Source organism: Vulpes lagopus, chromosome 6 (genome assembly GCF_018345385.1).
Source record: "Vulpes lagopus strain Blue_001 chromosome 6, ASM1834538v1, whole genome shotgun sequence".
Lineage (NCBI taxonomy): Eukaryota > Metazoa > Chordata > Mammalia > Carnivora > Canidae > Vulpes > Vulpes lagopus.
Genome location: NC_054829.1, coordinates 3,124,856 through 3,149,495, shown reverse-complemented (window position 1 = coordinate 3,149,495; position 24,640 = coordinate 3,124,856). Strand labels below are relative to the sequence as shown.

General features: G+C 44.9%; 1 protein-coding gene across 5 annotated transcripts in view; it reads right to left on the bottom strand.

The window, feature by feature from the left end:
- The window catches only part of MOK (MOK protein kinase), a 57,017-nt gene that overhangs the window by 3,054 nt on the left and 29,323 nt on the right, over positions 1 to 24,640 (bottom strand). For 3 of the 5 annotated variants that reach the window (XM_041758428.1, XM_041758426.1, XM_041758430.1), the window contains 7 exons: positions 18,871 to 18,960; positions 17,311 to 17,381; positions 5,485 to 5,563; positions 5,310 to 5,358; positions 3,338 to 3,516; positions 1,608 to 1,709; positions 189 to 362 (listed from right to left, as the gene is read on the bottom strand). In XM_041758428.1, coding sequence (XP_041614362.1) covers positions 189 to 362; positions 1,608 to 1,709; positions 3,338 to 3,516; positions 5,310 to 5,358; positions 5,485 to 5,563; positions 17,311 to 17,381; positions 18,871 to 18,960 — 744 coding nt within the window. The remainder of the gene's footprint in view (positions 1 to 188; positions 363 to 1,607; positions 1,710 to 3,337; positions 3,517 to 5,309; positions 5,359 to 5,484; positions 5,564 to 17,310; positions 17,382 to 18,870; positions 18,961 to 24,640) is intronic. The other 2 variants (XM_041758429.1, XM_041758427.1) reach the window with 1 other exon arrangement.

The following is a 24,640-nucleotide window of genomic DNA, read 5'->3' as shown; positions in this document are numbered from 1 at the left end:
CCAACCTCCAGCAGCCACTGAGCCCTCCTGCCCGGCCGCGGACCACTAATTGCCTCCTTTTGGGGGGTTACACCAGAAAAGGGAGGGGTACATCCTGGGGGCACCCAAGTTCAAGACAGAGCTGGTCCTGGACCCGCTGCTTCAGCACGCCCTGCCAGGGGCAGCCCCGGCCCCACTCGGGCGCCCACCTCTGCTCGTGGAAGTAGGGATGCTGCAGGGCCTGGTGGGCGGTGATTCTCTCATCAGGATCATAGGCCACCATGGCGTGCAGGAGGGAGAGGCATTGCGAGGACCAGCTGGCTGTCAGTAGAGGTATTCCTGATCCCTTTTTAAAAGGAAAATCAAAACTCATAGCTCTCGACCTGTATTAAAAGCCCAATGATAATAAATGATCATGCCATTATTTAGAGCACTTGGCCATCATGATTCTACAGGGGCCTGTACTGGTGACAGCAATTTACGCTCTAAGGAGGGGGTGTGACCATGCAGTTGTCCAAACCCAGAGAATGTACAGCAGCAGCAGAGGAATCCCGCGGGCAGACTGAGAACTTGGGGCGGGGATGATGGGTCAGCTGGGGTCCTGGGTGGTGACCGATGTGCCATCCTGGCGTGGAGGGCCATGGTGGGGGAGGCTGTGTGTGCCCCATGCCCCCAGGTGGTCTACGGGAAATCTGTGGACCTTCCACTAAGTTTTGCTCTGAACCTAAAACTGCTCTAAAAAATAAAACTCTTATTTTTTATTTTATTTTTTAAAAGATCTCTTTATTTATTCATTCATTCATTCACTCATTCATTCATTCATTCATTCGAGACAGAGAGAGAGGCAGAGACACAGGCAGAGGCTCCCTGTGGGGATCCCAATGCAGGACTCAATCCCAGGACCCCAGGATCACGACCTGAGCCAAAGGCAGACACTCCAGCATGGAGCCACCCAGGTGCCCCAAAAAAGTCTATGTGTTGAAATGAGGCAGGCGTTGTGAAATCTGTTGTGCTATCAATGTAGGAAAATGACTTTTCCCCGAGAAGACTAATAGCACATTCTTACCTGAGAAGAAAAAGATAAAGCTTAAAAGTAGAAAAAGAAAGAATCCAGAATAGTTGTCTTTCCCTGTCTCCTGAGGGCCCGGAGATGCCCACCCCCATAGAAGCCCCCAGCAACCCAGATTCAGCTGCATCGCTGACCAAAATCAAACCCTACCCAGTCCTGGTCTAGGTATCAGTGTTGCTGGCAATGCTGGGTGACGTCACACAGTCCTCCCCACGCACAGCCTATGTGTGGGAACCTTCTCTGCCCACAGGTCTCTCAGTCCTGGGTAAGTCTTCAGAGGACAAAACCTGACTGGCAGGCCCTGAGCAAGACCACCAGAACTCTTCTGTGGTGCCTGAGGGAGAGCGGCCCTGGCAAGACTCCTGGGGCGACAGCCCCGAGCAGCTGCTACACTGGCACCCCCACCAACCTATGGCCCCCTCAGCAGCAGTGGGGACCCAAGCAGACGGAGGACCTACAAGAGCAAGAGAGGCGCAGCCTGGTCCACTCGGCTGGCTCCCACCACCAGCCCAGGCAGGGGGCAAGTTCACACGGACTGTCGGGTGCACACCACACTTACTGTTTGAACTTGGTGAGGGTCTTCTCGGCAGGTGTGCCAATGACATCGTGGATTTTTGAGATCTGGTCCAGCTCATTGGCTCCGGGGAAGAGGGGTTGCAAACTGGAAGAGCAGGACGGGGCTGTGGTTAGGACAGGCCGTGGCCTCTTCATCCCAGGAACCCCCCTTTGTGAGGCAGCTAGCTCACACAGGAACCCGAGGACACAACCCCATCTGTGGGGTACTCCTTGCAGCTACAGGGTTTCCGTTCCCCCTTCACCTACAGGCCCGTTCCTCCTTTCCTAACAGGTAGGTGTCACTCTGAGAGATGGCTCCGTTCTCTCTTTCCACCCTGGGATCTCCGCAGTGCCACGTGACATTCACGCTGTGACACACAACCTCCACAAGTCTCCTGTCACAGGAGAGGTTTTTCAACAGATATTCAGGTGGGTCAAGTCTGGTTCTGCTGACAAATGAATTCCAAGGAGTGTTTTGGTTTTTGGAGCTTTAATGGATTTTGGAATCGTGGGTAAAAGATTTCAGGCTGATATAAATAAATTCAGTTTGCATGCCACGCCACAAAGCAGCGTTTGGACCTGCAGTTCTGCACAGGAAAGCCACCGTGTCCATGGCTACAGGACAGAGGAGGAAAGCCCAGGCAGGCCAGGTGTATGTGGACCCCCGCAGGCTGGCCCGCACCCCCGTCATCAGGTTCTCAACAACAAAGTCCTTTCCCACCCTCAGGGATTTCAGCACAGCAGAAAGGACTGTCTGTTGGTACTTTAACCATCAATGAAACTGCCACTCGGCTTTCCAGATTTAACATGTCGAACACCAACTTAAAAAAAAAAAAAAAACCCGCCCAGGCAGAAATAAAAAAAAAAAAAGACACGTCGAACACCTGTTCCAAATATCAACAGGTGTGTCCTGAAGGACATGCATGTCTGTGTTTACGAAGTGGTCAGTCGAGCTGGCGAAAGCAGATGACCCAGGTCCCCACCTATGAGGCATGTCGCCCAGACATTAAATTCACCTGCTCATCCTTAACAATCCACTCCAAGCAGGTGAGTGCTGGCCCTCCCCCTCCGCAGGCCTCTTCAATCCCATGTCCTACTCACCCCTGAGCGAGACAAGCCCACTTCCCTCCTCCTGGGCCACTGCTCCATCGGCAGTGAAGCACAAAGGCTGGGGGGGGGGGGGGTATGGAGGCCAGGGAGGATGGTTGACTGGGGTTTTCTAGAATCCAGCTGTGCCACAGGTGACCCATCCTCACCCTTGTGGCCAGAGCATCCTACCTGACAGACCATCTCCCTTAGGGTAGGTCTCAGGAGCAGGGGCAAGGCTCACATATCCCCAGGGCACGCCCCCACACGGTGGCAGTAAGCATGTTTTTACTCTATCCCTGAACTCGCTAATCAATCATTCACAGATGAAGCCTAATGGGGAGGCCCACCCACCTAGGGCCAAGTTATGCCGGTAGGAGGAAAGTAACTGATATTCTTCGTACTTTATGACAAATAAACAAGGAAAAGCATTTGGCCAAAAGTAAAATGAAAGCCTAGGACATTTTCTGTGAAGTTAAACAGTCACATCATCAGATGATAGCAAAGTCTGTTTGGTAAAGGAAGGGATGGCATGAAGCCACTCGGTCGGCTGAGCCCCGCTATGTGACTCACTTCAGGACATTTATTACACAGAGGTCCCCTGGCACTGAGTGGGAGTCCTCAGACAAGAAGTGCGCCCAGCTCTACCTGGTGATCTCGTAGAACACACAGCCAGCGCTCCACAGGTCCATTTTGTAGGTGTAGAACCCGTCAGTGAGGAGACACTCTGGGGCACGGTACCAGCGGGTGGAAATATACTCTGTGTATGGCTGCTTGGAATAGACGCTCCGGCAGGATCCAAAGTCCCCTAGTTTCAGGACATCCTGCTGCAAGGGGAGAAAAGCAAGGATAAGTAACATCTCATCTAGCAGCTGTTACAATACAGACTGCTTTAAATATTTATCCATTAATGGGAAAGTTACTGGCATTGAAACTAGCTTATAAAATACAAATTACTTCATAAGCACCCAAACGTGCCTCTAACAGATAAGCAAGTAGTGTTTCTACTCCGTGAGATACGTTTACAAATGTTCTGGTTATGTTTTACAAATATTCCCAAATGCCTACAGGTTTGGGAAAATTGTAAGTCACAGCATGAGTCTACAAATGAAACAAATACCATAGTGGTTCATTTGTCCTATTGTGTCTCTAACTTCCCAGTTGTCCAGCTCCACTGGCAGCTTTGTTCTCCGCTGGGAAGGGGGGCGGGTGGGGAGCTTGGCAGCTCTCTGGAGCCACGGGCTCTTTGGAGCAAGTCAGACAGACTAGGGAGACATGTTTCGGGATATCTCTTCCATTTTGCTTACCCCTCAACATTCAGGTAAGAGCATACAGGCTGTCAATGAATTTGGAGCAAACGTTAAACACATGTTTCCCAGCCAGGTTATTAAGAAACGTCATTCCAAAGGCCTTTCACCTGATCCCATTACCCAATGCATCATGTTGGACCTCCAACAAAAATTGTAAGGCATGTTAAAAGAAAAGCAAAAACAGTCTGCAGAGACAAAGCAAGCGTCAGAACCAGTTTCGGATGTGGCACGGATTTAAGAATTTTGGAATTACCAGTCAGAAAACTTAAAATCACTATGAGTGATTTGTTAAGGGCTCCAGTGGAAAATGCAGATGATGGGAAATGCACACAGAAAGATGGAAACTCTTAGAAAGAATCAAAAGGAAGCACTAGAAATAAAAACACTAACAGAAATAAAAAATGACTTTGATAAGCTCAGCCACAGACTAAACAGCCAAGGAAAGAATCAGTGAGCTGGAAGATGCACCAACAGAAACTTCCAAACTGAAATGCAGAGAGAACAAATCATGGCAGAAACAGAACAGCCAAGAACTGTGGGACTTCAAACGGTGTGACACTCACCCTACCACGTGGATAAACAGCAGAGTGCTGACACAGAGGGAAAAATCCAGACTAAGAAAGAGCACATACTAGAGGATGCCATTTAGAGAACATTCCAGAAAACGCAAGCTAATGTATAATGACAAAGTCAGTCTTTGCCTTGGGGACAACAGAAAGGAGGGATGATGAGGGAGCAGGGGGAAACTTCCAGTGGCAAAAGGTTTGTTTGCTTAGCTGTGATGATGGCTTCATGGGTGTTACACACACCCAAATTTAGTAAGTTGTACACTTTAAGTATGTACAGTTGACGTGGCTACGGACTAGGACAGACCTGAGTGCAAATCCTGCCTCTTCCACTTTCACATACACGGGGTTTGGAGTGATAATCTGAATGGAGTTTACTGATCTCTTTTTTTTTTTTTTTAAAGTAGCGTCTATACCCAACATGGGGCTCAAATTCACGACCCCGAGGTCAAGAGCTGCTTGCTCCACCAACTGAGCCAGTTTATTCTTGCCCCTGCAGTTTATATTTGCGTATTGTAAGAGAAGAGTGCCTTATTTCCTTCCAGAGGTATAGCTACGTTCACAGCACTTATTAAATAAACTACTTTTTCCAAACTGGGAGAAAAACAAAACAACAGCATAACAAACATGGTACCCAACTATCTGGGACTGAAAACCTATCTAGTAAAAAGGTTTCCAAAAAAAAAAAAAGGTTTCCCATTCCACCTTTCTTCTGATAGCATTTTTTAATATAGACGTTCTTACCTTTATTAATATATTTTCTGGCTTTACATCTCTGTGAAATATTCCATTTCTGCATTCAATAAAAAAGGAAGGACAGAATTAATTTATGCCTCATTCAAATTCTTTCACATTTTATTTTTAATGAATGTTAATACATTTTATTAATTTGAGAGCCACCAAGTCCCCAAGAGCATACCTGTGTATATGATCAAGGGATTTACATAACTGGTACATATAGTGCATAATTTTTTTTTCTGATAATGGGTGTCTTCTCCCTGTGAGATCAAGGAAATAGCCAAATATGGTTAGCAGCGATACATATTCTGTGTTTTGAAAACAAAAATAGAATCCAAAAATGTTATTTAATGATGTGTGAAAATCTAAAAATAACCTTTAGTAATTTCAGGAAATACGGAGGAGTGTACATACTAAATACGCCATTTAAAATTTTACATACTGGTATGATTTCATGTAAAATCCCCTGTGCACGCGTTCTGATCACCACAAGAGTAGTACCGACAAATATGTGCAGAGTAGTTTGGTCTGATAAACCCCACGTGAGGCCCCCAGCCCCTGGGGCAGGCCTTCCAGGCTACACTCTTCCAAAAGGTTTGGTATGAAGTGTCAAGAGTCACTTGAAAATCCAGGGTTTTCCTCAGCTTCCAGTCTGGATTTTTTTTTTTAAAGGTTTTATTTATTATTTATTTGAGAGAGAGCATGCTTGAGAGCAAGGCGGGAGGAGGGACAGCGACAAGCACTGAGCAGGGGGCCGGGCCCCATCTCACAACGCTGAGATCATTACCTGGGTCAAAACCAAGAGTCAGATGCTTAACTGACTGAGCCACTCAAGCACCCCTGGAGATTTCCATTTTAAAGGGGGGTTTAAAAGTTCCACAGAAGTGTGTTTTTAATCAAAGACCCATGATCGCTTTGAATTTCACAGCCTGCTCTCCTGATGGGAAGCAGCCATCGTTTGGCTCCTGTCCGCTCGCACAGCTGCTCACCAGGCCTGCCTGCCTGCACGTTATTACGTCCTACAACTCCTAATGCCACAATCCAGCATTACGCTTACCCTCGTTTCAGATGTCACATCTTGCTTGATTTTAATTTCAAAGGTGAGTTTTTAAACCACCTTCCCCAGTGTGAGCACATATCTTGGGTGACGTGTTTGTTCCTAAGTGTGCGATTTCTGTTGACAAATACGTTTATTCTTTTTCTCTCACACTAGACAAGAATGTTTTCTGTTAATAGAAATTCAAATCACAAAATGTCGAAGTACAATTAACTTTTTTGTAATACTGTAATCTTTTTATTCTGTTTGAAATAATTTATTACCCACTTTCTAGAATTTAAAAGAATTTAAATGAAGACTTAGTCATCTTTCCCTACTTTGAATAATTTTGTACTTTAAATTCCTATCTGTATAAAGATGAAAAACAAAATTTCTATTCTCCATCATATGTGCTTTTTTTTTTTTAAGATTTTATTTATTCATGAGAGAGAGAGAGAGAGAGAGAGAAAGAGAGAGAGAGGCAGAGACACAGGCAGAGGGAGAAGCAGGCTCCATGCAGGAAGCCCGATGTGGGACTCGATCCTGGGTCTCCAGGATCACGCCCGGGGCTGAAGGTGGCACTAAACTGCTAAGCCACTGGGGCTGCCCCCATATGTGCTTCTGAATGAAGCTTCCGGAGATCTGGTTCTCATCCTGTGACAAGGGCCTCACTGCCCACTGAATTACCCGGCACTCAGGACCCCCTTCCATCTCAACCAGGCTCTCAGGGTCCAGGAGCACCTGACTCTCCTGGGGGCCTGTGAAGACACAGGATGCTCCCCCACACCCCTAGGCATTTGTGGTTCAGCAGGTCTGCTGTGGGGCCTCAAAAGCTGCCTTATGCACTAATTCCCAGATGCAGCTGCCAGGCCTGGACCCTCACTTTGAGAACCACGCCCACCACATCCTTCTGTTTACTGAATGCTCCAGCCAAATTCACCTGTAGATGCTTATGGACACGCCTCCAAAGCTCTCCTGCTTCATACCTGTGCTCATGCTGTTCTGTTGCTAGGAGCACCCTTCCCAGCCATGCCTACGCACCCAGTTCTTACAGTACAGTCTTGTCAGGACAGTCACCCGCACTTTCACTCAAGAAGACGGGGTCTTTTAGGGAAAGTCTAACCCGCCCAATCTTCATAATAAGCTAGGGATGCTCTAAAATAGTGATTCCTGGGACGCCTCGGTGGCTCAGCGGGGGAGCATGTGCCTTTGGCTCAGGGTGTGATCCCAGGGTTCTGGGATCGAGTCCTGCATTGGGCTCCCCAGAGGGAACCTGTTTCTCCCTCTGCCTGAGTCTCTGCCTCTCCTGTGTCTCTCATTAATAAATAAAATCTTAAAAAATAAAAAGGCCATAATCAAAAGTTAAAAAAAATAAATAATAATAATGGTGATTCCCATAGGGCGCCTGTGGGGGGAGGGGTTCAGTCAGTTCAACCTCTGACTCTTGAATTCAGCTCAGGCCATGATCTCAGGGTTGTCCCTTTTCCTCTGTTCCTACCCCTACCCATGTGTGTGCTCACACATTTTCTCTCTCTCTCTCAAATACATCTTTTTTTTTTTTAAAGATTTATTTATTTATTCATGAGAGACAGAGAGAGAGAGAGAGAGAAGCAGAGACATAGGCAGAGGGAGAAGCAGGCTCCCTGCAGGGAGCCCAGTGTGGGACTTGATTCAGGGACTCCAGGATCACAGCCCGAGCCAAAGGCAACGCTCAACCACTGAGCCACCCAGGCATCCCAATAAAATCTTTTTAAAAAGAAAAAGAGGGGTATCCCTGGGTGGCTCAGTGGTTTAGCGCCTGCCTTTGGCCCAGGGCGCGATCCTGGAGTCCCGGGATTGAGTCCCACATCAGGCTCCTGGCATGGAGCCTGCTTCTCCCTCCTCCTGTGTCTCTGCCTCTCTCTCTCTCCCTCTCTCTGTGTCTATCACAAATAAATAAATAAATCTTAAAAAAAAAAAAAAAAAAGAAAAGAAAAGAAAAAGAAAATGGTGATTCCTAGCTCTAAATCCAGACCTAATGAATCACAAAACCAAACATAGGGGCCAGGAATCTGCATTTCTCAGCTGCCCTCTGTCCCCAGCATAAGAGCCCTCTTTGGGTGCTGACCCTTCCTTTCTTCTTTGTTCCCCTCTACCACCCATTAGCCCTGCAGGTAAGGTAACGAATGGCTCCTCCCACCCCCGTACCCCTCCATGAGAACCCCTGCCTACAGAAGGAGCCCCTGAGGGAGTAGGGTGCAGTGTGAACCGTGCAGGACTGTGGTCTGAACAATCCGAGTCCACACTCTTGACCAAGAGGGGGTTGGCTATCCATTCTCTACAATGGTCTTTCAAAAACAAGATCCTAACTTTCCAGGCCCGAGACTATCTGGTTCCTAACAGATGCATGTTTTCAAACATCTTGAAACAAATGGAGACAGAATTAAGAAACCACTCGTAAGCTCCTGTGTGAGCCTTCCTAAATACCAACAGACCATGAACAGCCCTTCCTGGTCTCTTGTAGCAATCCTGATCAAGTTAATTTCTGCAAGCTAATTGTTTTAACCAAATATCCTCATTAAGAAGATTCTAAAGAAAAATGAAATACTTTTCATTTTTGGGAATGGGAAATATCAGAAAGGGAGACAGAACATGAGAGACTCCTAACTCTGGGAAACGAACTAGGGGTTGTAGAAAGGGAGGTGGGCAGGGGGTGGGGGTGACTGGGTGACGGGCACTGAGGGGGGCACTTGATGGGATGAGCACTGGGTGTTACTCTATATGTTGGCAAATTGAACACCAATAAAAAATAAATTAAAAAAAAAAAAGAAAATTCTAAAGAACATCATATACGGGGATCCCTGGGTGGCTCAGCAGTTTGGTGCCTGCCTTCGGCCCGGGGCATGATCCTGGAGTCCCGGGATCAAGTCCTGTGTCCGGCTCCCTGCATGGAGTCTGCCTCTGCCTGTGTCTCTGCCTCTCTCTCTCTCTCTCTCTCTGTATCCCTAATAAATATAATCTTAAAAAATAGAACATATACAATATCAATAATGTAAAAAACGTTTATAGGAACACAATGATAAACCGTGCCATTTGTTGCTGGTGCTAACTGAAGGAGCGTGGAGTCTGCAGTGTAACAGAATTTCTGGCACACACCCCTTCCAACAAGAGACCCCACTGGCAGGCCTGTGCCCAGCTCTCCCAGTCACGCTTGGAGCCCATACTGGGGTCCACCATGGCACAGGCAAATGGTCTACCATATACACCTCGGTCCAGAGGCTGTGCCTGTGGCACCAGGCACGTACACACCTGCCACAGCATCTTCCAAAGGAGAAGTTTGCATTATGACACATGGATCTGAGGTTAGAGACCCTGACCTGCAGGGGATAGCAGGCGGGATGTCAGCCTCAAGTGGAGCCTGAACAATCTCCCACCCCCCCTCCCTTATCAACCATGGCAAAACTCGAGGACAGGTCCTCCAGTTCTGCTCTATGAAGCCAGTTCATCTTCAGCAAATGCCAGACCTTCTGTGAAATTCCACTTCCTCACGTCCACAACGGAGGCGAGCACACAGGATGGGGAAGACCAGATGCAGCCATGCAGAGCGAGCACACCAAGCCGTGTTAACATGATATTAATGATGACAGCGATCAGTGTTTACTGCAGACTGTACAAGTGGCCACTGCTCTAAACATGGCACATATTTTATTTTCTCCTCACAATACTCCGAAGAGTTAGAAACTAGGATCACTCTCATGTCACAGACAAGGAGCAAGGCTCAGGGGCCTGACCCAGACCTACCATCATTAAACACGCAGGACAGGGGAGATGTGTGCTGCACCCACACAGCCAGACTGGAGCCACACTTCCCATGGTGGCATTGGCTACGAAGAAAATTCCAGCAACAAAAATGTTACATCCCTCACACCTTGTCTGAATGGGACAGAGACCTATCACGTAAGGAAAACAAGACATCGATCACTGTCAAAATGTTTCCAGGAAGTGCTAGGAATGCCAAGATACATTTTATTTCACTTCCACTTTCCTTTTATAAACACACGAAAGTGATCTGGGGCCGAGGGCGGGGGGGGGGGGCGCTGTCTAAATGGATCCAAAGAGCTCTTCTAGTAAGGATAGAAGTAAAATTGCTAAGTAAATAAGAAAGCTATGTCACAGCCGACTGGCAACATTTCCTCTTTTGTTAGTACATAAAAATGCTGCTTCTCACAATCAGTGGGTCAGACTGATGAAATACAAAAATACACTGAGTTGATCTGACAAGTAATGTTAGGCGAAAGAGTTATGTCGCAGGTAGTAAGACACACTGCCTAAGCTATTCATGGAAATAAACTACAATGCTATGTTTATAGTCAAACCAAACCTATTTTGCTTTTTCCTACTTGGTTCATTCCCCAATGTCATGGATTTATTTCAGGGTGCCTGCCCCATGCACAGCCTCTAAAAGGTATAACCCTAAGGGGACATGGCCAGCCCACTGGACCTGCAACAGCCAGCACTCTGGCAGGGGACTAGTGACCAGGATTTCTAGGCCTGGCCCATCTGCTGCCAGTGGAGGGTTCCCAGGGTCTCAGTGGCCACGTCTACCAAGAGAAGAGGAGAGGGATGGGACCACGTGGCTCTGAGGTGGTCAGTGGTGGCCTTGACAGCCTGAGCTTTCCTGCTTCCACCTCCCAAGAGGCCTGACTGAGCATCCCACAAGAGCTCTGAAGCTTTACAATAAACTCCCTCTTTCATATGTGAACTAGCCGAATGGCATGTGCTCCTTGCAATAAAATCGATCTACGACACTCAGTAGCTATAAACATTATCCAAGTGGACAACTAACACCATCCCACCCAGGGGACAGTGCCGGGCACTCAACAGGACACCAGTGATAGAGCCAACAAGGCCGCACTACCGGAGAGCAAAAGGCCCAGCAGACAGAGTGCAAACAGTAAAGAAGCTGAGACATGGAAAGGAAACAAGAAGGAGATGCAATGGAGAAGGGAAGGTGAGTGAGGGGGCAAGCACCAAGGCTCTAAAGCAGGCACCCGAGGTTTGGGGGCAGAGTGAACTAGCAACTCACAAAAGCAATTTAACTTGAAACAGTTCAAAACAAAACAAAACAAAGCAAAACAGAATCAGATACGAGTTAAGATAACAGATGCCTGTAGGGGCACCTGGCTCACGTGGAAGAAGGTGCGACTCGATCTTGGGGTCATAAGTTTGAGCCCCACATTGCTGTGAGATTATATAAATAAATAAAACCTTAAAAAATAAAACAATAGATGCCTCTATAGTCAGGTTCTTATCTTCATCAGTTTTTCCTTATAAACTCCAGGACGGCCTTTCCTGCTGCAGGTGGCAGATGCCCAGTGTCACATGCACAATGCACCCACATAAACAAACCAGGATTGCTATGGTGAGGCTGGTGCCCAGGCATGCCATCTACTCACTCCCTTCCATGGAAACTCTTCCTCAGTGTCAGGCAAAATACCTTCACCATCTTTTTGCTGGTCTCCCCACCACCATTCTTGCCCTTACGGCTCACAATGCAGACCCACTCCAACCTTGCAGGCCAGGTGTGAAAGCTCAAAGCCAGATCCTTCAGGTTGCTTGTAGCTCGGAGCTCCATGTATGATTGGGTTCTGCCTAAGTCAGACTACTTGAGAAAGAGGATTCAGGCCCGCATTACGGGGCAGACGAGAGGAGGGAGAGCATTCAGTGTGAGTGCAGATGCTGGTGGAGGCAGCTTCCTGACTCTGGCAAAGGCTGCCTGGTTCTAGAACTGGTGGCTGCCATAGCAACTTCTTCACTTTGAGCATCCTGTCTGTGCAGAGGCAGCAGCCTCCTTGGCAGCCCAATTCTGCAGAATCATTTTCAGTAGTTGCTTCCTGGGTGCCACACCCAGAGTGTCTCTTCAGCCCACCCAGTAACTCTGTAAAATCATTCATATCACTTAAGTCCCCTGGGGTTACACTGGCAAGAATAGATCTGTTGTCTATTCATTCGTTAAACAGAAATATCGTGGGCAGCCCGGGTGGTTCAGTGGTTTAGCGTCTGCCTTCAGCCCAGGGCCTGATCCTGGAGACCCCGGATCGGGTCCAACGTCGGGCTCCCTGCATGGAGTCTGCTTCTCCCTCTGCCTGTGTCTCTGCCTCTCTTTCTCTCTGTGTGTGTCTCTCATGAATAAATAAAATCTTAAAAAAAAAACAAAAACAGAAATATCCTTCTAAAAAGTGTAGTCCATGAACTGATACTGGTCTAGGGGCTGTTTAAGATTTTTTAAAAGATTTTATATATTTATTCATGAGAGAGAGAGGGAGAGAGAGACAGACAGAGAGAGAGAGAGAGAGAGAGAGAGAGAGAGAGAGAGAGAGGCAGAGACACAGGCAGGAGAGGCAGGCTCCATGCTGGGAGCCCGACATGGGATTCGATCCCGGGACTCCAGGATCACGCCCTGGGCCAAAGGCAGGCACTAAATCGCTGAGCCACCCAGGGATCCCCAAGATCTTTTTATTTATGAGAGAGAGACAGAGAGAGAGAGAGAGAGAGAGAGAGAGAGAGAGAGAATGTGTATGTAAGAGCAGGGGTGAGAGGCAAAGGGAGAGGGAGAAGCAGACTCTGCTGAGCAGGGAGCCTGATGCAGGGCTTGATCCCAGGACCCTGAGATCATGACCAAAGTCGAAGGCAGACGCTTCACCAATTGAGCCACCCAGGTGCCCCTGCTTGTTACTGGTTTAAGAGGAGATGACAAAACAAGAGTGACTAAGGAACTCTTATGGCAACTCAACATCACTGCGACACCCAAGCACATAACCATTTTCCCAATAGTTTTTACATATTTTACAAAAGTCCTGGTCCACAACTGATTAGAAAGAAAAATGAACAAACAAAAAACTGGTCTTCCACTATAGTTTTAGAAACACTGGTCTAAACACCAACCAAAAGATGCTTTTCCTCTGCTTTAAAAGCCACTAATGCTTCCCATTGAACTCTAAATAACCGGACTTCTTACCCTGGCCCTACCTGTCCTACTACCCCCTGCCCACCTCATTTCCTATAACTGTCTTCCTCATGTTCCAGCGACACTGGCCTCTTAACCTCACAGTGGCCTCAGGACCTTTGCACTAGCTGTCTCTGTCTGGATTAGTTCATTCCCATCACTCTGACATGTGGCCTGTTTTATTTACTCATAACACTTATCCCCCTCTTGAACTGTTTCTTGATCATTTCTTCACTTGTTCAGCATCTCTCTCTCTTCCTCAGAGTGTGAACCCATGTGCGTGGGACTATGTCCACCATGTCCCCCACTGTGCCCACCTGCAGAGCAGCGCCTAGCATGTAGCAGTAAGACATCCTCTCCTGCATTTGCCTACATGTGCCACTCTTCCAGATGAAGACCACAATCATCTCTGCCTCATCTGACACCTACTGGACAAAGAGAAAATAACCCCAAGCAATTCATTTTCTCTAATGATTGACTTTCATATAGTTTCTCTCTTCAACAGACTCTACACTCTTTATCGAAAAAAGCATCTCCTGGGGCACCTAGGTGGCTCAGTTGGTTAAGTGTCTGCCTTTGGCTCAGGTCATGATCCCGGGGTCCTGGGATTGAGCCCCACAGCGGGCTCCCTGCTTGGCGAGGAGTCGGCTTCTCCCTCTCCCTCTGCCTCCTGTTCCCCCTGCTTGTGCTGTCAAATAAAAACCTTCAAAAAACAAACAAACAAAAAAAAAACCAAAACCCTCAAAGAAGCATCTTCTATTCTTCCCCTCTACTTTCACCAGACCTTGACCACTGGTGTGCATGTAAGTGGGCAGCTCAATGACGACAGTGTGATCACCCACTCATGCCATTAACTGGCTCTTCGATACCTGACTGTGCTACTCAATATTCTAACCATCTGAGAGTAGTCATTTAAGTAAAATGAACTGTCATTCTAATAGGAAAAGCTTTAGTGATTGATCAGTTTTCAATTAAGTCAATGTTGTCATCAATAAGCACAGATAATGAGCAGGTGCCTATGCACTAGAGGCACTGAGCGGGGGCTGTGGGGGCCAAGGTAGTGGGTACAGCGGGAAAGTTAATGATTCAGTCAGACCGGAGTGTAAGTTCTGGTTCTACTATTTATTAACAACTTCACCTTGGGTCATCACTTAATCCTTGAAGCCTCGATTTCCTCATCTGTAAAACAGAGATAATGATGATGATCATTATCTGCACTGCGGGACGCCAGGAGGCTGTATGTGTGATGGTTAGGAACAGGCACTCTGGAAGAGGCTGTCCAAGCCCAAAACCCACATCCACCATTTACTAGGTACATAACCTTGGACGAGTTATTTATCTCTCTATCCCTCCATTTCTCCATCTTTAAAATGGGGAGAGTAACAGTGTCTGCTTGAATGGCTGCTGTGAAGGTAAATTGAGTTAGTTCCTAGAAAGTGCTAAGAAGAGCACTTGACAGGGGGTCAGCATCCACTAACTGTTGGCTGTTACAGTGATCACTGTGTTTCATCAATTCTCAGAAGATTTTTTCCCTCACACTTTAACAGCTCTGAAATCATGACACAATATTTAGCATCTTACAATGACTGCCGGTCATCTTCCCCATGTTTTAACATCTCTAAAACTATGGTGCCTCTGACAGCATCTTAGGCTCTGTGCACTGAGCCCAGCACTGGCCTATGAGAGGTTCTCAACATTTATGTGATGAGTCAATGTCTGTTGATCTACAATATAACATTTTTTTTTAAAGTAGGCTCCACACCCACATGGAGCCCAACAAGGGGCTCAAATACATGACCCTGAGATCCAGACTTCAGCTGAGACCAAGAGTTAGATGCTCAACCAACTGAGCCATGCAGGAGCCCCATAACATTCCATTTTCTATAATCTCTCTCTGTAGACAAATACTGAAAGAAATGAATTTCTACAATTATACAATTCCCTTACTACTGGAAATTAAAGATATTTATTTCTAAACAAAGATTTCTCAAATGTCTAAACACATAGAAACTTGCTGGAAATTACTGCCCCCTCCCCCTGAGTTTTGAAATTTCACCTCTAGGAAGCAACAATCAGAAATCTAATATAAGACACATCTCACACCAAGAGGACTGCTACTAAATAAAGGAAGTGATTATGTAGGTACATTAAAAAGCAAAATATTGGCTCACTGGTAAAAAAAAATATAAATGAAGTAATATAAGGTTTGGTGGTTGTTTCTCTAGATCGTATTTGGGGCCCTGTCCTGATCCTCTGATGGACAGACAGGACCAAAGGGCACAATTTGTGTCAGACAGAATGTATGAGAAAATGAAACCATGGAGCAACACCTCATTTATCCAGACTATTTGGAATAGATTCTTAAGAAGGGAAATTTCCAGATCAATAAGGCTTACTCCTTGAATATAAAACTCTTTTCTACTGCAATCATTTTAGGCAGGAATCTTTTTAAAACATTTGCTTTCTTTACTTTCCTACTTTCCATCATGCTGCTGACGTGGTATGCTTACCACCATGCATCATGCGGGTGTGCGTTCTCTAGCCCATCCTGGGGGACCTGGGATCTCTCAGCTGTCTGCCCAGGCTGCTCTTGTTTGTGGTGGCTTTGTTGTCATTTCCTTGTTTTATATTTTCAGTTTCCTCGCCCACTGTGGGATTGTCACCTTCACTTTCTATTACTGCTGATGGGCTAAATTCTAGAAGCTCTTGTTTTTAATAGGTTTTAAACCAAGAAACCTGATAACTAACTTGTTAGAACTAGACTTAAAACACAAACAGATCCCAGAGTGATGGGCTTACCTATGAATAAAAAAAAGCACAAGATTTGTAACATAAATATCATATATGCCCAGATATAAGGCAATCTCCTATTTTCTCAAAAAATGTCCTAAAGTTTTTAGATCCAAAAGTTTTTCATCAACTTTTATGGATGTAGAAAAATTTGCCTATCTTTGCTTTTTTTTTTATTAGTAATTTACTAAAGCATACATTTCAAATCACATATACTAATTTGATAATTTTTTCCACTTTCCCGCTTCATAATAATTTTATTTGAGCTCTTCATGTGCATCTTCAACATCAGTGTCTTCATCACAGAATAGCTTCTTGGTCTTAAAAAATGTTACATAGCGCACCTTCTTCGGTTTGGCCTAAATTGTTCCAGAAAATAGCATGCAGTGGTTTTTAAATCCACTACGCAGCTGCCACTAAAATTCTATTCCAAGCCATAAATAATCACTCACAGAACATGAAGCAGTTGATTCGTTTTCATCTGTCCGATAAGCACAATGTGATCTGTAAAATACCACACTTCCTGTGCCGCTTCTCAGCGACGTCTCCGAGGCTCATTTGTCCTGACATCTAACACAACTGTGCAGTCAGACCCCCAGGGATATTCGCTAAATGTGGGCCAACCATCTGCCTCCTTCTCTCTAGTTTCCTTCAGGTGACCTCTATAAGCCTCCAGAACCAGCTCAGGCGCATGTACTTACAATAAAACAGTGCTTTATTGTTCAAAAGAAAGTAAATAAGTGAGCACCCTGTGCCCGGGAGAGAGACTGTGTAAGGATCCAAATAGAAGGAGGTCTTCTCTCATCTGGCGGATGATGTCTGGGGGCAAGCCTTGCCTTATTTTGAGGCACAGAACAGAATGCTGAACAGCGGCAGAGTCAGAAGAGGGAACCTTGGAGTGGCACAGCGCCCCCTGCAGGGAGCCGCGGTGAGGAAGGCCTGTCGCGGAGCCATCCTCATCCACATCACCGGCCAGCCTGAAGGCACGTGGCTTTACTTTTCTCAAGGGCAGCCCTATTCCGAGTAGATGAGAATGCCAGAAAAAGATCTCTCAAGAGGGAAGTAGTTCAGTACTATATGTTACTATATGTAACTACTGCACTCTGGTGACTAATAATTTTGAGAACCAGAACAAAGTATATGTGCACTACAAGCTTTGAAAGATCTTAGATTAGCTTGCAAATTATTCTACGTACCTTGTATTAGCTCATAAATATTCATGTCCATAAGTTCACATATTAGTGCAAGAGAACCAGATTTTCCGTCACTGAAGAAGAAAGCAGGTTTGTAAAAATGTTTTTTCTTATCTTGATCAGAAAATATAATCAAATATTTAATCCATTTGTAAATATTTCTGGTAGACATAAAGCACTCCCACATCAAAGACTTAACTGTACTGACTGAAAGAGAGCTTGTGATTTTTCAATCAATACTTCAGGTAAAATTAACTTAATAGTAAAACCTTAACTTTAAGCAAAAATTCTAAACAATTCTCTTTTTAATGACATGTGTCTTAAACATATAAAATTAACTCCCAGCAGAAAGAAGAAATGAGGTTGAGGAGTTGGCTAAGCAAAAAAGAGGAAAAAGATCAATTCATGTTCTGTGACTACAAATTTAGTTTTAATTTACCTAAATTCCTTCCATGTCATTGGGATAAATTATAATGGGGTAACAAAATCCACAAAGCAGTCAAGGGAAAAGGGAGGAAGACCGGTCACGTGATGCCGGTGTGGCATCTAGGCCTTACACAGACTAGGGATGGAGGCCCCTGGCCAAGCTGCCGGCATCTGAGTTCAGACAGCTCTGAGGGATCCTGAGCCCCAGGAGGGGAAAGCGTGTCACTGCAGACCCTACTCAGGGCACCTCTGGCGGGGCTATCAGGAGACCCACACGCAATCCCAGGCAGAAATGCCTGTGAAGTGTGCACGAAGCACCATCCCCACGGTGACTGCTGCACCTCGCAGTCTCTGGACCTGGCCCGCACTGACCGCTCAGAACACTGCAGGCCAGGAGGCCACACAGCTATGATGAGACATTTCACTTTGAGTTTAAGACAGCTCAATCCTCTAATTAAAATCAATCGCACTTTCATTGTCAGACACCTGGCTGGTTTAAAAGCAGCCTGGAGAGCCACAGAGAAACTTTACATGGTGTGCACCTTCTCAGGGCCCACAGAAGGGCAGGTCCCAGGACCCTGGGTCCAAGTTCCTGGCTCAGGGTCCAGAAGTATGGTGCAGAATTGCCAACACCTAGGGATGAGCTGTGCTCTGCCTTCTTGATTGACAGGTAAGCTTTAGGGAAACTATTCTTAGAACTAGAACAGAGATGAAAAGTCCCCTGAATTGCATCAACCATAGTAAGGTAGGAGGTCTCACTGCCTGAGACTGTGCAGACGTGGCAACTGGCAGGGACAAAGCAAGTACAGTCCCTGACACATGACAACAGTATTTTCCCATTAGGCCTCAGATGCACAGGCCACTGTCTACAAAGAAGCCTCACGGACCTACAGCAGAGGAACCATTTGAATTTTGTATGCTTTTATAATACGAAGTCACCTAAACGAAGGCATTTCCACAGCAGGAATCAGTTATACATTTGTCCAAGTAAAGAAATATGTGACAAGATAAAATGAGTATCATTACTCCCTGAGCTACAAGACAAATATTTTAAATGTCTACCATGGTTTTCTTTCTTAAAAAGACTTAATCAGGTAATCAAATTGAGATAATTTGTAAAGCCCCAAATATACTTACAAAACCACTTCATGCAACGTAAGAATGTTTGGGTGTGGATTCAGGCGCCTCAGTGCTTGTATCTCCCGCAGACTGTTCACTTGCTCAATACTATTGTGTAGGTAAAAATAAATAATTTATAATTTAAGTCAACTTTCAATTAGGGTTAGTCAATCATTATTTATTACCCATGGTCACAACTGAAAAACTCACAAATATTTCAAGCAAGTTAATCAGCTTATATTTTTCCCGACAGCAGTTAAAATTCAACACGTCTCAATCTGCATTATCTGATAAAAACCAAGGTTCTTATAGCTTTGGACATACATTCAAATTTTCCCCATCTAAACTCCTGAAAGAATACCTTGGTGGTTTCTTTGATAATTAATAAACATAGGAACACATACTAAAATTTCTTATTACCAACCAGCTGAGCAACATGAATACCACCTGAAGTACACATTTCAGACTTCCATGAGCAGACAGGGGAGTTGAATAAAGATACCAATCAGACAAAAGGAAGAGGAAAAAAAAAAGATCAAGTGGAACATTCTTTCAGGGGCACTTAGGCAACTGATTATAGAGCATCTTTCAATCACCTTTCCTGGGGTCTGCACTGGAAGAGACGACCGAGGCTCTTCTCCAAGGTCCCACACCTCAGGACTAGGGGAGCCCACTGACTCAGGACTAGGTTGCTGAAGACTCCACCTCTACCTGGTACCTGTCATGCCCCTACTTGTGGCATGCTGTAGGTCAGTGGGAAGGACCACTGGGAAGGACCTAGCCCCTCAGGGGAAATCTGACAATTTCTGGAAACATTTTTAGCTGTCACAGGTTCTGTAACATGCTGTTCCATACTGGCATTCAGCGGTAGCAGCCAGGAAGGACGCTAAATATCCTACAAGGCACAGGACAGGCCCCACAACAAATAATAATCTGGGCCCAAACGTCAATAGTGCCAACGTGAGAAACCCTGCTCTAGGTGGAAAGAGCAAGAAACCAATGGAGCTAGTGACAGTTCTGATTTTATAATTATCCGTATGAAAAAAAATTAGTTTTTAAAACTGGATAGTCAAACAGTGAGACAAACAACCATCCACTCTTCTCATCTTTAATATGAAAACCAGTTATCATACCCTAAAACATATTCTGCTTATTGCAGACATAATTCTTTTATGCCTCCACAAACATTTCACTCAGAAATAATGAACTAATATATTTAGAAAGGTACTTTCATCTAAGCGCCACAAACCTTTGTTCAAATAACAATATTTTATTTTAATAAAATACAAATAACCTCTGTTCTTTTAAAAATCATGAAAATAGGGCAGCCTGGGTGGCACAGCGGTTTAGTGCCTGCCTTCCGCCCAGGGCGTGATCCTGCAGTCCGGGGATCAAGTCCCTCATCAGGCTCCCTGCATGGAGCCTGCTTCTCCCTCTGCCTGTGTCTCTGCCCCACCCCCTCTCTGTGTCTCTCATTAATAAATAAATTAAAATTATTTTAAAAATAAATAAATAAATAAATAGATATCACGAAAATAATCTAAAAAACTGGAATTAACCAATCTTCTGTGTCTTGGAGCTGCTTCGAATTTTGTGGTCAGGTGATATCCAGGGTTTTATTTGTTTTCACTATCCTGCTGGAGACAGAAACAATCCTGGAATTGAACACAGTGGAGTTCAGGCAGCCTTTGCTCCAAAAAGAAACAATGATATCTACCATAAATGGATTTTTTCCTACAGCCAGAAAAAACTAAAATTACCAGGTCCAAGTCTAAAAAATAAAAAACATTGAATTATACAATTTCAACATTTCATTTTATCGGAAGTGGGTTTTTTTTTTTTAAGATTTATTTTAGAGAGAAAGGGAGAGAGTATACATGAGTGGGGGGAAGCAGAGGGAGAAGAAAGCAGATTCCCCGCTAAGCGCAGAGCCTGACATCACAGGGCTCCATCTCCGGACCCAGAGCAGGACCTGAGCCAAAACCAAGAGTGGGACACTTAACCAACTGTGCAGTCGCCCTGGAAGGGTTTTTATCGAAAAGTTTATCTAATCCTTCCAATCTGTAGGAAGAAAGTCCTCAAGCTGAAGGGGAAGAAGTAGTTATATTAATACCAGACAAAGTAGATTTCAAAATAAAGATTATCACTACCCATAACGACTTTGTGATGATGGAGCAGTACGTCAAAAAGACAGGACAATGTGCTAAATAAGAGAGATTCACACACAAGGAATAAAGCCTGACAGCAGAAAGAAGAAAAAGCTAGAAGTTCCAGTACTCCTCTACATAACTGACAGAACAGTCACTGAGAAAACTGGTAAAGATGCACAAGATCCTAACAGTACTGTTAACCACCTTGACATAACTAGCCTTCTACCGCACCCATATTTAACACCTTCATTCAGATGTTCTTCAGTCAGATGAATATGCTGGACCCAAAAATAACTCTTAATAAATTTCCAAATACAAAGACTTATGGAACATATTCTCTGACCATGAGGGACTTAAATTAGAAATCAGCGATAGCAGAGGGGCACCTGGGTAGCTTAGTCAGCGAGCCATCTGGTTTAGGTTCAGGTCATGATCCCAGGGTCCTGGGATCCAGCCCCGTGTCAGGCTCCCTGCTCGTGGGGAGCCTGCTTCTCCCTCTCCCTCTCCCTCTGTTTCCCCACTGCCACTTGTGCTTGTGCTCTCTCTCAAATAAATAAGGTCGAAGGAAGGAAGGGAGACTAAACTAGGTAGAAAAGCCCTAAATATCTGGAAATCAAACAACACATTTGTAAATAAACCACAGGTAAAGAAGAAATCACAAGGCAAATTAGAAAACATTTTAAAGCAAGCAATAAGAAAACAACATATCAAGACATATGGAATGCAGGAAAATAGGCCTTAGAAGTGCATTTGTGGCTTTAAATGCTTATGTAGAAAGGAAGAAATGGATACAAGCAATTATCTATGTTTTCACCTCAAGAAGGTAAACAAAGAATTAATTAAAACAAAGCAGAAGAAAAGCAACAATAAAGAGCAGAAATCAATGGCACAGAGAGAGACAAACAGTGACGTCTGAGTAGCTCAGTCAGTTGAGTAACCAACTCTTGGCTTCAACTCAGGTTGTGATCTCGGGGTGGTGAGATCAAGCCTTGTGTCAGGCTCCACGCTTAGCAAGGAGTCTACTTGGGACTCTCTCTCCCCTGCTCCCCCCACCAGCTCTCAAATAAATAAATAAATAAATCTTTTAAAAACAGACAAATAATAGAGAAAATGAATAAACCCAAAGTTGGTTCTTTGAAAAGATTAATAAAACTGATAAACCCCTAGCAAGACCAATGGAGGAAAAAAAATGAGATAAAACACTACCACCAACTCCTAATATCAGGAATGATGGAGGACATCACTAGAGTTAAATTATTAAAAAGATAAAAGAGCGTATTATGAACAAGTGTATGCCAATAAATATGACAATTTAAATAGACAAATTCCTTTAAAAATGTAATTACCAAATCCAACACAAACTTGAAAATCAATGTAGCCCTTTGGGGATCCCTGGGTGGCTCAGCAGCTGAGCACCTGCCTTCAGCCCAGGGCATGATCTGGGAGTGCTGGGGTCGAGTCCCATATCGGGCTCCCTGCATGGAGCCTGCTTCTTCCTCTGCATATATCTCTGCCTCTCTCTTACTGTGTCTCTCATGAATAAATTTTTTTAAAAAATCTTTAAAAAATTAAAAAAAAAAAAAGTAGCCCTACGTTTACCAAAGAAACAGAATTTGTTATCAAAAGCCTCCTCACAGCTGATGGAAGTGTTCTAAAATGGGATCATGGTGAGAGCTGCACAACTATGTTTCCTTACAATGGGTGGACTTTTATGATATGTAAATTATATCTCAATGAAGCTTTGAAAAACCTTATGAAAATCCCAAATTACTTGGTATGGTTCTATTTGACTGTAACATTCCGTGGGACCAGGGTACCATCATCCACTGCCCTGCTTTGTCTCCAGCTCGTCACCACTATGAATGATGCTGTGATAAACATCACGGGGTACGGGGGTGAAGCTTCCCCACGAAGGAAACTTCTAGGCCCAGGTGATTTCACAGGTAGATTATTTCAAACATTTAAGAAAGAAATACTCTCACACATTACAAAAGGTACATGAGTGGTAAATAAGCAGCACATGAGTATTCAGCATCACCAGTCATCAGGGAAGTGGAAAGTAACCAAAATAAGACTCCACTACATACTCAACAAGGGGGGCTAACATTTGACTAACACCAAATGCTGGAGTGGGAGGAGGTGTGCAGAGCAACTGCAACTCTCATTCTTTGCTGGTGGGGATGCAAGCAGGTGTAATCACTTTGGAAAAAGGCTTGGCAGTTTCTAATAAAGTGAAACACCTACCCTTTGATTCAGCGATTCTGTTCTAGGTAACTGCCAAGAAAAATGAAAACCTATATCCCAACAAGACTTGTACATGAGGTTTAATTAATAGCAGCTTTATTCATAGCAGCCTGCAACCAAAACCGCTGAAAAGTCTGTCACCAGGAGAAGGGATAAAGATTGTGTCATGCTACGAATGCTACTCTGCTACTCAGTGGTAAAAAGGTTGGTAAAAAGGTATAAACTGGCCGGAGCCACAGTGTGGATGAATCTCAAAGACTTCATGCTGAGCCAACAGAGCTGGTCAAGAGAGCATATTCAGCACTTTCTAGGAGATACCATTTAGTACGAATTTCTAGAAGAGGATAAAGGAAAAAAAAGCCAGAAGAGTGATTGCCTCGGATGGGGGTGGAGAACTGCCATGAAGGAGCTTTCTAGGTGACAGAAATGTTCTATCTCTTAATTACACGATAATATCCATTTGCCAAAATTATAAAGAAATGTGCATTTTAACATATGCAAATTTTGCCTTAAAAAAAGAACCGTATACTAACAAGCAAGCAGGGAAGGAGGCCCGGTGGAGATGCACAGGAAATCAAAATCACAGGCGTGCTGATTCTGGCTGCTGGGCACCTGGGGTTCATTATACTGTTCTGTTTACTTTGTATACGTTGGAATTTTCTATTATTATATTCTTTGTAAGTAAAAGAGCTTTTAAAGTGACTCACGAATTTCTTCCCTTTGTTTTTATTTAAAACCTTACAAAGCAGACTTTATTTTTGTAAAAATAATTTGAGGACCATGTAGTCATGTGACTTGAGAAAAACCACGTGCCAAGTCAAGACCAGACGGCTACATGGCATTCTGCAGCAGTGAGGAGCTCTGGAAAGAACAAGGCTCTGGACCTACAACAGACTCGGGTCCCACGCTGGGCTTTACTGCTTGCCAGCTGGGTGATACCGGACAGGTGAGGGGACTGGGCTCTCCAATCAGGCTTCCCTAACCTGAAAGAAAGCCACGATAGCATCTTTCTTCTAGGGCTGCAGTGAGGATTAAATGCTATATGTACGTAATTCACCTGGCGCTGGGCGTGGCGCCAGACCATTGGTGAACAACTGCTGTCATCTTTATCACGATTTCTGCTATCGCCCCGCTTCAATTTTCTCAAGTCTTCAAACCCCACTCACCTGCACTGTTATATGGCAGGCTGTGACTGTGGATCAGAGCACAAGCACTGTGCTGAATGCCTACCTGCCCTCAGTCAACCCTCACAAGGGCTGATCACAAGGCTGACCACAGGACACTATGAGGGAGATGTTGGGTAGATACCCCACATGGTATATACAGAACAGCTGAGACACAGAGAGATGGAGGAACCGACCAAGGTCACATAACTTCAGAGCCTGAGCTAGTCC